The 11,965-nt window shown below is 57.3% G+C and overlaps 1 protein-coding gene across 3 annotated transcripts in view; it reads right to left on the reverse strand.

The window, feature by feature from the left end:
* Positions 1-5,389: 5,389 nt before the first annotated feature.
* DOHH (deoxyhypusine hydroxylase) overlaps positions 5,390-11,965 on the reverse strand; it is a 13,460-nt gene continuing 6,884 nt past the window's right edge. For all 3 annotated transcript variants that reach the window (XM_034997505.1, XM_034997502.1, XM_034997504.1), the window contains exons 4-5: positions 10,743-10,983; positions 5,390-9,706 (exon numbers count right to left, since the gene is read on the reverse strand). In XM_034997505.1, coding sequence (XP_034853396.1) covers positions 9,387-9,706; positions 10,743-10,983 — 561 coding nt within the window. In that variant the 3' untranslated portion in view covers positions 5,390-9,386. The remainder of the gene's footprint in view (positions 9,707-10,742; positions 10,984-11,965) is intronic.

The following is an 11,965-nucleotide window of genomic DNA, read 5'->3' on the forward strand; positions in this document are numbered from 1 at the left end:
GGACGCGGTTCTAGTGGAGGCCAGTCGCAGAGCCGGGCACTCAAGGGCAGGCAGACCCACGCCCCATGAGGGCAGGCGCACTGCGTGGTAGGCGCAGATGGGTCGACAGCAGGTGCCTGTCTGGGCCGGGCCGACCCCACTGCGTGCGGCAGCCACTTCGTTCGGTTGACCAGCGTTTACTGCGCTCCTACCCAGTGCTCGTCCAGGGCCTGGAACCAGCACACCTGCGTGCACTCTGGGGCTCAGAAGGCAGCCAGTCTAGCAGTTTGTTGGAAGCAGGGCCCAAATCCTAATCATCTCTGCCCACCCCCACCCCCTAAATGGGCAGGGGATCCAGACATTTTCCAAAAGAAAAGAGACGACCGGCCGAGAAGCTCACCACCATTACGCATCAGGGAGGCGCAAGTCACAACCAGGGAGCTCGCACTTCACTCCTGCCAGGGCGGCTACGAGAAAAGAACAGAGGAGGAAACGGAGCCGGGAACGTGTTGGTGAAGATGCGGAGCAACTGAGCCCCCTGCGTTGCTAGTGGGATGGAAAATGGGGCCGGCACCGTGGAGGACGGTCCGGTCCGGCAGCTCCTCGGAGAGTGGCCCGCCGGATTACCGGAGGACCTGGCGATTCCTCTCCTGCTATCCAGCCACCCAAGAGAACTGAAGTCGTGTCCTCATAAACATTTTCACACGGATGTTCAGAGAGTTATTCCCAACAACCAAAAAGTACAAACAACCCGGGTGTCTATAGCGGATGGTTGGGTGGACGCAAGGCGGCGTATCCGTGTAAAAAGGAGTGATGCGCTGAACGCCCTGCCGCGTGGATGAACCTGGCAAACACGATGCCCCGTGACAGAGGCCGGACACAAAAGGCCATTGTGTCGTCCTGTATTAACCCGCTTATATGAAATGTCCACAGTGTCCGGGCAAATCTGTAAAGACAGTAAGTTGGTGGTTGCCGGGAGCTTGGGGGTGAGGGACGAAAAGGCATAGGGAGTGACTGCTAGGAACTTTCTTGCTGGGGTGGTGGAGTGTTCTAAAATTGATGTGATGATGGTTGCATAGCTCTGAACACACTAAACCCAGTGAATTACACACGTTGAGTGGATTTTAGAGTATGTGAATTGTATCTCAGTAAAAACGGTCATAAAAAAAAAATTCCAGTCTGCCTGGAGCTGAAGCATGGAGATTATTATTATTATTTTTTTAGATTTTATTTATTTATTTGAGAGAGAATGAGAGAGAGCACATGAGAAGGGGGAGGGTCAGAAGGAGAAGCAGACTCCCTGCTGAGCAGGGAGCCCGATGCGGGACTCGATCCCGGGACTCCAGGATCATGACCTGAGCCAAAGGCAGTCGCCTAACCAACTGAGCCACCCAGGCGCCCTGGAGATTATTTTTTATGCCTCGTCCCCACATGGCCTTCCCCTCTTTCTCTATGTCTGGGAATGGACCCTTATTTGGAAATAGGATCTCTGCAGTCAGCAAGTTAGGACGAGGTTATACCAGAGTGGGGGTGGGCCCAGCATCCAGTGGGCGGTGTGCTTATAAGAGGGGAATCTGGACACAAGCCAAGGAAGGCGGAGGATTGCCAGCAATCTCATAAATTAATCTCCATGCTTCAGCCATAATTTAATCTCATAAATTTAAAAAAAAGAAACAAAGGTGGCCAGTGTAGCTACAGAACGGATTTTTTTAATTTTTATTTTTTTTTAAGATTTTATTTATTTGACAGAGAGACAGCGAGAGAAGGAACACAAGCAGGGGGAGAGGGGGCGGGAGAAGCAGGCTCCCTGCAGAGCAGGGAGCCGGATGTGGGCTTGATTCCAGGACCCCGGGACCATGACCTGAGCCGAAGGCAGACGCTTAACGACTGAGCCACCCAGGCGCCCCTCACTGGCCACCTTTGAAATGCTCCATGGCCCCCAGCCCCCTCTGGCTAGTAGCTGTCATACTCAGTGATGCAGACATAGAGTATGTCTATCGTAGAAAATTCTACTGAACAAAGAAGGTGCAGAGCAGTGCTTGGCACAGAATAAATCAATAAATGTCAAATGAAGTGGGGCACCTGGCTGGCTCAGTCGGTAGAGCATGTGACCCTTGATCTTGGGGTCTGACAGGGCTGGGATTTGGCTGAGGCCAGGGAGGGGGCTTGTGCGAGGTCAAAGTTGGATCCTGTCTTTACTTAAGTTTGGATTTTTTTTTTTGCATTAATTTTGATTTTTAAAAATATTTCATTAATGAGGGAGGAATGTAGGGGCTTATGAAAGGATAGCACGGGAGATCCCTGAGTGTGGTTTCCCACTGCTGTTGCAACGGGTCACGCCAAACTTATTAGCTCAGCACAACGGAACTGTTATTTCACCATTCTGGAGGTCAGAAATCTGAAATGAGTCTTCCGGAGTAAAACCCAGGTGTGGGCGGGGTGGTCCCTCCCGGGGCCCCAGGGAGACCCGATCCTGCCTCTTCCAGCTTCCAGAGGCCCCACATCCCTGGCCCGCGGCTCCCTCTCCATCCTCACCGCCAGCAGCACAGGATCTATCTCTGGGACTCCCACCCTCTGCCTCCCTCTTGTGAGGACGCCGGGCCCCCTGGGGAACCCAGGGTCACTCCCACATCAGGATTCGAAACTTACTCCCATCTGCAAAGTTCCTTTTATAGCACACAGATTAGGGAGCGGGTATCTTTGGGGGCGGGTCATTATTCAGCCCTGCCACACTCGTGATGTGGGCACTGTTCTGTATTATGATTGTGCTGATGGACACACAAACTTACACAGTGATAAAATGGTACAGAACTTAATACACAAAAATGCATACCCAAGTCCAAGTAACACTGGAGAAATCTGAACAAGATGGGTGTATCACATCAGCGCCAACATTCTGGTCATGATATTATGCTAGGGGTTTGCGTGTGTTTTGCACCCAGCTACTGCTGGGAAACTGGGTGAAGGTTGCACTGGGCCTTCTGGATTATTTCTTACATCTGCAATGCAGCTCTACAATGATCTCAACATACATGTCGATTTTTTTTTAAGATTTTATTTATTTTTTTGACAGAGACACAGAGAGAGAGAGAACACAATCGGGGAGAGGGAGAGGGAGAAGCAGGCCTCCCGCGGAGCAGGGAGCCCGATGCGGGGCTCGATCCCAGGACCCTGGGATCATGACCTGAGCTGAAGGCAGACACTTAACGATTGAGCCACCCAGACGCCCCCATGTCGATTTTTCAAAAGAAAAAAATGCATGAAAATATTACTGACTTATGTGCTGAGGTTTTTGGCATCCCCTTCAATTTGGGGCTCACGTGCCACACTGCTTGACAAACACTTTCCTCTCTCTGGTTCCACTTTATTTTTTAAAAAATATTTTATTTTTATTTATTTTAGACAGTGCATGCACAAGCAAGGGGAGGGGCAGAGGGAGAAGCAGGCTCCCCACTAAGCAGGGAGCCCGATGAGGGACTCGATTCCAGGACCCCAGGATCATGACCTGAGCCAAAGGCAGACACTTAACCAATTGAGCCACCAAGGCGCTCCCAATTTTTTTTTTTAAAGCAGAGGTTCCTATTTTTGACAAACTACAAGTCCAGAGGGGTGACAGAGCCTGGCAAACATTCTGTAAGTCGCTCCTGAGGTCTGCCCTGGGCAGTGAGAAGAGGCAGAGCAGGAGCCCAGATGAATTCTCTCTCACTCAGCCTGGCTTGGGGCAGGGGCTGGGCCGACCCCCAACTGACATCAGAAGTATAACAAAGGGGTATGGGTTTCATTGCATCCCCCCAAAAGGCATCCCCCAGTACCTGGGAATGGACCCTTATTTGGAAATAGGGTCTCTGCAGTCAGCAAGTTAGGACGAGGTTATACCAGAGTGGGGGTGGGCCCAGCATCCAGTGGGCGGTGTGCTTATAAGAGGGGAATCTGGACACAGACATAGAGAAAGAGGGGAAGGCCATGTGGGGACGAGGCAGACACTGGAGAGATGTGTCCACAAGCCAAGGAAGGCGGAGGATTGCCGGCAACACCGGAAGCTGGAGAAGACAGGGAGGATCCTTCTCCAGAGGGCTTAGAGGGAGCAGGGCGCTGCTGACACTGAGCTTGGACTTGCTCAGGTGTAAAGGAGCCGCAGAACGGAAGGCGTGGGATGTCTGCGTTTAGCACAGATGTCTGTCCTGCTATCAGTCTGTCGCAGGTCTGTAGGTTCAAGATTCCAAGTTGCCTGACGTATACAGGTCTTGCTTTGGGTGTGGCTTCCCATTATCTGCTTCCTGCATCCTTGGGTCTATCTCTTTACCCCCAGCACATCCTGGGGGCCAATCACACCTGGCACTCTGCCTGGGAGCCTTCCAGAGTCAACACAGCGCCTGGCCCCTGGGGAGGCCCTGCGTGAGTATTAGCCTGAGCCACAAAACACGGTCGAGATGGTGTCCTTGCTGGCCAGCCAAGTCACCCGGAGTCAGCTCTCAAACACATAGGAAGACAATAAAAAAATAGTATCAGGGGGCGCCTGGCTGGCTCAGTCGGTAGAGCAGGTGACTCTTGAGCTCGGTATTATGAGTTCAAGCCCCATGTTGGGTGTGGAGATCACTTAAAAAAAAAAAAAAATCAGGACGTCAGCTCCAGGAGACCAGAGACTATCTCGTTCTGTGCCCTCTGTGCCTGGGACCGCCCGCCACACAGGTGTGCAATAAATATTTGTGACATGAACACCTGAATGTTTAAACCAATAGTTGGTCTGTTAAAAGTGACTTCTTTGTTATGCATGGCATTTTTATGTTTTTAATTGCCCACATTTTTTTTTAAATTTATCTTCTTGAGAGAAAGCGCGTGCGCACATGAAGGGCGGGGAGGGGCAGATGGAGAGGGAGCAGCAGACTCTTGGCGGAACAGGGAGCCAGACACTGGGCTCGATTCCTGGATCCCCGAGACCATGACCTGAGCCAAAGGCAGACACTTGACTTGAGCCACCCAGGCACCCTGCGGACATCTTTTTTTTTTTTTAAAGATTTTATCTATTTGACAGAGAGACACAGTGAGAGAGGGAACACAAGCAAGGGGAGTGGGAGAGAGAGAAGCAGGCTTCCCGCCGAGCAGGGAGCCCGATGCGGGGCTCGATCCCAGGACCCTGGGACCATGACCTGAGCCGAAGGCAGACGCTTAACGACTGAGCCACCCAGGCGCCCCATACATCTCTTAAATGAGAGATGGTACGTCAAATCAATTGCTCTGTCCTCCCTTAAAATCAGGAACATCCGGCCACGCAGGTGCACCTGCCTCAGTGCCTTATGCTTTTTTTTTTTTTTTTTAATATTTTATTTATTTATTTGACAGAGAAAGACAGCGAGAGAGGGAACACAAGCAGGGGGAGTGGGAAAGGGAGAAGCAGGTTTCCCGCCGAGCAGGGAGCCCGATGCGGGGCTCGATCCCAGGACCCTGAGATCATGACCGGAGCCGGAGGCAGGCGCTTAACCAACCGAGCCACCCAGGCGCCCCAGTGCCTTATACTTTCTGCCTGGCCCAGGAAGCAAGAGAAAGCCAAGAGCAGAACAGAGTGGCCAGGCGAATTCTATCCCCAGGTAAAGCAGCCGCCTTGGGCAGGCTGTTTGCTCCCTCTGAAGGGGCCACCGTCACCGTCCCGAACAAATGTCAAAGTAAATACCATGGTGAAACATTCCAAGTAGCACATGGAAGTATAAGATTGAAAGTACTTTGGGTAAATGCTTGGATATTTTTTTTAAAAGTCACCCATGTGTAATTTACATACATAACTCCATTTATGCAAATGAGATTGCACGAGTCGGCTTCGCCTGCTTCGAGTTTTGGAGGTCAATCTTGGACTGCTTTCCTGTAACACGGGAAGGTCTTCCCATCCCTCTGAGGGTCTGGCTGTTAGTGTATAAATGCACCACTGTTTGAGCAGCACCCCCGCGGACGGGCATTCCTCAAATATTTACCTGGCATGTCTCGGTGCTAGGGATCCACTTAGTGATGTGCAGGAGCCCGTGGGTGCTGACTACAGAAGTCATGGTCAGCAACTGCACGAGTGGACCATGGTGGGAAGATTTATTTACTTATTTTAAGATTTTATTTATTTGACAGAGCATGAGTGGTGGGGAGCAGCAGAGGAAGCAGCAGACTCCCCGCTGAACAGGGAGCCCGATGCGGGGCTCCATCCCAGGACCCTGAGATCATGACCTGAGCCGAAGGCAGCCGCTTAACGACTGAGCCACCCAGGGGCCCCATTGTGGCAAGATTTAAACTATGGGAACTGGCAAACGCTACAGACTAGGGCTTTGTTTTTATTTTCCAGATTGCTCCTTTAGCGCCACACCGCTGTCATGTCATGGACAACAAAGCAGACAAAACGCTGCTCACCTGGTGCTTATTCTAGTGGAGAAAACAGTGTGCAGGAAACTACAGATGCTATGGAGAAAAAGAAAGCAGGGAACAGGATAAAGGAACATTAGGAGGTCATGATGTCAGTGCAAGTGCTCCGGGAAGCCTCAGTGAGGGGGTGATGTCTGAACAAAAGAGCAAATGTTTCATTGCGGGAGTAAACATATGGGGAAGGAAAAAGGTTCCAAGTAAGCAGCACATGCGAAAGTCCTGGGGCAGGATTGGGCCGGGCCTGTTGGAAGAACATTGAGGAGGCCTGATTGGCTGGAGCAGAGTGGGCGACAGAGAGGGGCAGGGCAGGGGCGGGTCGTGCAGGGCCTTGTGGGCCTTGGGGAGGACTTGGGCTTTTCCCCCAGGGAGGGAGGGACCTGGCTCCGGTGCTCACCGGCGCTCTCTGGTGGCTGCTGCCGGGAGAACGGACTGGGGGAAGGAAGGGGGGCGGGGGGCGGGGCAGAGGGGATTGGGCGGGTCCAGGCAGGAGATGGTGGTGGCTGCGGGCAAACAAGAGATCTGGGATAGATTTTAAACGGATTCAACCCCGATGTTTTTAGGCTGAGCCCTTGGAACGATAGTTCCCACTTCCTGCGGGAGGAGCAGCTTTGGGAGGTAACATGAGAAATCCTAAGGACACACTATGTTTGGGATGCCTCACCAATATCTAAGTGGAGACGTAGCGGGGCAGCCGGACCCCGAGTCCGGAAATCAGGGGAGGCCCAAGCTGGAGACAGGACTGTGGGCATCGTCCTGCCATAGACCGGGGTGGGGGTGGGGAGAGTGGACGAGGCTGCCCGGGAGGGGAGCGACTGGGGAGGGAAGAGGCCGGAGGACCCAGCCTAGGCACCAGGGGAGGGGTGAGAGGTGGGAGGGGAGGCTGGTCCCATAAGAAGTTCCCAGGAGGAGGAGGGGGCTGGGCCAGTGAGACACTGCCCGAGGGGGAGGAGGACAGAGACTATGACAGGTCTGGGGACAGGAGGGCGGAGCCTGGCTGGTGCCGGTAGGAGGGAAAGGCGAGCCGTGGGAGGCAGTCGGGGTTTGGCTCTTCCCGGGGCTCTTGCTGGACAGAGAAGCACAAAGTGGGCAGGAGACAGAACCTGGGGATGTTGTGAGGTCAGGAAGGCTTGTTTTTAAGAAATTCCCGCGGTCTCTGCTGCTGGGGACAGGTAAATCTGAGGAGAGCAGGGAGGGTGGCTGGTGGGCCAGTCATGAGGTGCCTGCGACACTGAGGTAAGAGGGAATGTGTGTCCCGGGCCCCAGCCCCTTTTAAAAGTCTGTACCTTCCTGGGGAGCCGGGTGGCTCAGTTGGTTGGGTGACCGACTCTTGGTTTTAGCTCAGATCGTGATCTTGGGGTGGGATCGAGCCCTGTGTCAGGCGCACCTACCACGGAGTCTGATTGGGACACTCTCTCTGCCCCTCCCCCCTGCTCTCTCTCTAAAATAATAAATCTTAACAAAGTAAAATTTAAAAAGCCTGTAACTTCCTGAGAGGCAAGGGCCAGAGGAAGAGGAAGGCCTTCCCACCACACTTGGGCTCGCCAACGAGGCCTGGGACTGCAGGCTCCCAGATGGCTTCAGGATGGGGCTGGGGGCTGAGGAAGGAGGGACTTTCAGCCACACCCTCGGCCCTGGGGGAGAATCACCAATGGCCACCTATTGAACCAACCCTGCCTGCACACGGGGCCTCCACAAAATCCCTAACCAAGGGACTCGGAAAGTTCCAGGGCAGGTGAACGCATCCACGTGGCAGAGGGGGTTGTGCCCCAAACTCCACGGGAAGAAGCCCCTGCACCCGGGACCCCTCATCTGATTGCTCGTGACATCCTTTTTAAGAAACCAGGCAAGTCAGGTGCTTTCCTGAGCTCTGGGAGCTATGCAAGCAAATCATCAGCAGTGAGGAGGGGACCCGGCGTGAACTCGGCAGTGAGCATCAGAACTGAATCGAATTGCAGGATGCCCATGGAGAGATGACTTGCTTAGGGTGGAGACCTCGCGTGCCTGGTATCAGAAGGGCCAGGAGGAGAAGGCATCAGTGTGGCAGAACCAGCCCAAGGACCCCCACTCTGGGCATCTATGCCCTCATGTGACCGGGCAGGGATGTTGTTGGCCGGCAGACCGCAGCAGGTGGAATGTGTCCCACGTGAGATTAGGTTCTATGGTTACGCCTATTTTATGGCCGTAAAACAGGGTGTTGAAGGCTGCACATGGAGAATGAGGCGGGTAGCTGGGACGGGAACCCACAGCCTGGGCTCCTAGCCATACCACTAAACCCCAATAGGGGCTGGGTGAGAATGAGGGTGTGGGGAAGGCCAGGCTGGGAGTGGGCTGGCCGGAGATGAAACCAGGGCATGGGCCTGGAGCTCTTCAAACACCCCGGCCCCCTCCCTGAGATGTTCCCTGAGAGCAGCCCTGCAGAGCCCCCAACACAGTCTGAGAGTCATGGCTTGGCAAAAATAACTGAGTGCAGGCCTGCGGGCAGGAGGGCAAGGGTGGTCACTGGCCGGGGTCTGCTTGTCCCTCCCCAGCCCCCAAGCCCCTAACAACCTTCCCACCCTGCCTAGTCCCGGGCTAGGGAGTCAGCGGCCCCAGGGGCAGCCCTTGGAAGCCCCAGCCCCTGGCCAGGCCCAAGGGCTTGGGTTTGCCCACAGCACCTTTCCGGGCTCCCCTGGTTCCTCAAGAGGCGGGGTCAAGGCAACCCCAACTTCCCTGAGCATAGCCCTGGCCTGCACCCTCAGACCCCCGTTCCCACGCCAACATCCCACCGCCGTGACCAGAAACCCGGGTGCTGCAGCCCTGCGCCAGGCCCCCCATGAGGGACACAGGACACCTCGGCCTGGCCCTGGGGGAGTCAGGATGCAAAAGCAGCCAGATCAGGCCAAGCAGACAGCCCCAGGGGGACAGGGAAGCCAGACCCGATCCGCACAAGCTCGGTTTATATGCAGCTCATGCCGAGTCCCGCAGGGCAGGCGGGCAGGCGGGCAGGCGGGCAGGCAGGCAGACAGGCGGCTCTAGGAGGGGCGCGCGCGTAGCTGCTCCAGCCCATCGGCGTACTGGAAGGCCGACCCGGTCTCATGCTCGTACATGTCCAGGGCCACCTCGCAGCTCTCTCGCACCACGCGCTCGGGGTCGGCTCTGTGGGCCCGCAGGGCGGCCAGGCAGGCGGGCCGGGCGATGGCTCCCAGGGCCTCAGCGCACTCGTGCCGCACCATGGGGTTCTCGGCCCGCTGGGCCAGGGTCGCTGCCAGCTGGGGCACGGCCGCCTCGTGCTGCAGCTGGCCCAGGACGTAGCCAATCTCATGGCGGAAGAGGGCGCTGCCACAGTGCAGGCCTGCGGGCAGGAGGGCAAGGGTGGTCACTGGCTGAGCGGTGCCATCGGGGCAGGCGGGGGACTCGGGGCTGAGCGCCGGAGCGCAAGAAGGAGCAGGTGGAAAGGGGGTTCCCCGTTTCCAGTGGTCAGTGCTGCTCAAAGGGAGGGACCTGCAGCCAGAGGGGCAGGAGAAGCTGGAGCACGGGCTGCTAATAAGCTCCCCGCCAACAGGCACTGGGAACACAGCGCTGCCCTCTGCAAGGCCAGACGGGGCCGGTGTGGCCTTTCCGGGCCCAGGGCCCCCTGCCAGCTGCGCCCACTCCTCCTTGGGCCTCTGTGTTACGCTATCGCGTGTTTAATGAGGGGACAGTCCTGAGCACCCTCCCCCCACTCCACAGACAGGTCATGCTTTACACTGATGGGGAGCCCCCGCCGGGAGGGGCGGGGTGACTGCCCAAGACCAGAGGCCCTTGAGGCCGAGCCAGGGCTCGAGGCCACCTGCCTGACTGCGGCCCCTGCTCCTAAGCACCACCCAGCCCCGCTGTGCTCCTGCCCGGCACCACCTGGGACTCCCACCCCGTGGCCCAGGGTCCAGGCGATGACCAGGCATCTCCCTGCCAGACAGGGAGTTCCGGGAGCGCAGAGAGGGTTCCAAATCCTCTGCGGGCACGCCCCGGGCACGGGGGTGCAGGGCACCACGGACTGCCTGGGGAGAGGCCTGCAGAGCAGCCTGCGGAGCTGGGAGGAGAGTGACTCAAGTCACGATAACAGAAAGGGGCTAAGGGTGCCGGAGCCACGTGCCAGGGACCAGATCCCACCTCCGCGGCTCGCCAACCGCTGTCTGCTCAGGCGACCCTCTGGCTCTCTGGCCTCGGCTTCCCCCTGGGAACTGGCGGGAAGGGTGCCCGCCCACCTCTTATAAAGCCGGGGAGGAAGTGCCGGGCGCCGGGCCCAGGATGCGCTCCCCGGGTCCCTCTGCTGCTCCCTCTCACAGGCGCAGCTCCTGAGCCTCACCCAGGCGCCCTGACTGGGACTCCCCGCCCCGGCCCCAACTCACCCTCGGCCAGAGCCAACGCAGCCTCTTCGCCGCCGGCATCCCGCAGGGCGAACATGGCTCGGTAGCGGTCAAAGAGTGGCCGGGCTTCGTCCAGCAGGACCCCCCGTAGCCGCCCCACGTCGCGCTCTTCGGCTGGAGGAGCAGGGTCCACGGACAGGTAGGGCCCGGCCACCGCCGGCTCCCCATGGTGCTGCTGCAGCCACTCGAGCCGCTGGGCAGCCAGCTGGCACGTCTCGGCCACCTGCGGGGACAGGGGCGCACGGGTGGCCGCTGAGGACAGGACGGTGGACACGACGGACCCCCTTCCCCACCCTCAGGGGCTCCAGTCATTCTGGACGGAGAGAAAGCGGCAGGGGCTTGTGTGAGGAGGGAGCGACAGGGCGGAGGGCCAGGGCGGCTCCACACGGAGGTGACGTGGGAGCGGAGCAGAGACCTGCAGCAGGTGCAGCGGGGAGCCGGGCACAAGTGGCCACCGCAGAGGGCGAGGCCAGGCCTGACCGTTCAGCCCCGCGAGCTGAACCCCCCCAAGAACAGGGGGTTCTGTCCTCGAGGTCATTAGGAAACACGAATGCTTTAGGTCTGAAAGAGATTAGCAGACCTCCGTTCTGCACTCACCCCGCTGCTGAGAGGAGGCTGGGACTGAGTTCTGGAGGTGACAAGCAGCAGGTGAGACACATATGCGTCCACCCAGAAGCCCACGCACGCTCACGGCAGCACGGTTCAGGTGGCCAAAAAGTGGGAACACCCCAAATGTCCCTCAGTGGGCAAGTGGGCAAGATCTGGGCCACCACACACGGGAGTATCAGCCGCGATCAGGAGCCAGGCGCCCTCACGCGCGGCCCCGGGGACGGACCCCGAGCCCACGACGCTCAGGGAGGGAACCGGACACAGAAGCCACACGGGGTGTGAGTCCACGTGGGCGACATGTCCAGAACAGGCTCATCTGCGGACGGGAAGGGGCCTCGTGGGGGCCGGTGGCTTGGGGCAGGGGGTGACTGCTGATGGGGCGGGCCTTCTTTGGGGGCAATGGAATGTTCTGGAATTAGATGGTCGCACACCTCTGTGGATGCTCTAGAAACACTGAAGTGTACCCTTTCAAAGGGTGAACTTTATGGTATGTGAATTACATCTCAGTAAAGCTGTTCCCTGAAGAAGGAAGAAAGGCAGGCAGTGGGGAGACCTGGGAGGGGCCAGGCGGGCAGTGGGGAGACCTGGGAGGGGCC

Source organism: Mirounga leonina, unplaced genomic scaffold, assembly GCF_011800145.1.
Source record: "Mirounga leonina isolate KUSES-001 unplaced genomic scaffold, KU_Mleo_1.0 Mir_94, whole genome shotgun sequence".
Lineage (NCBI taxonomy): Eukaryota > Metazoa > Chordata > Mammalia > Carnivora > Phocidae > Mirounga > Mirounga leonina.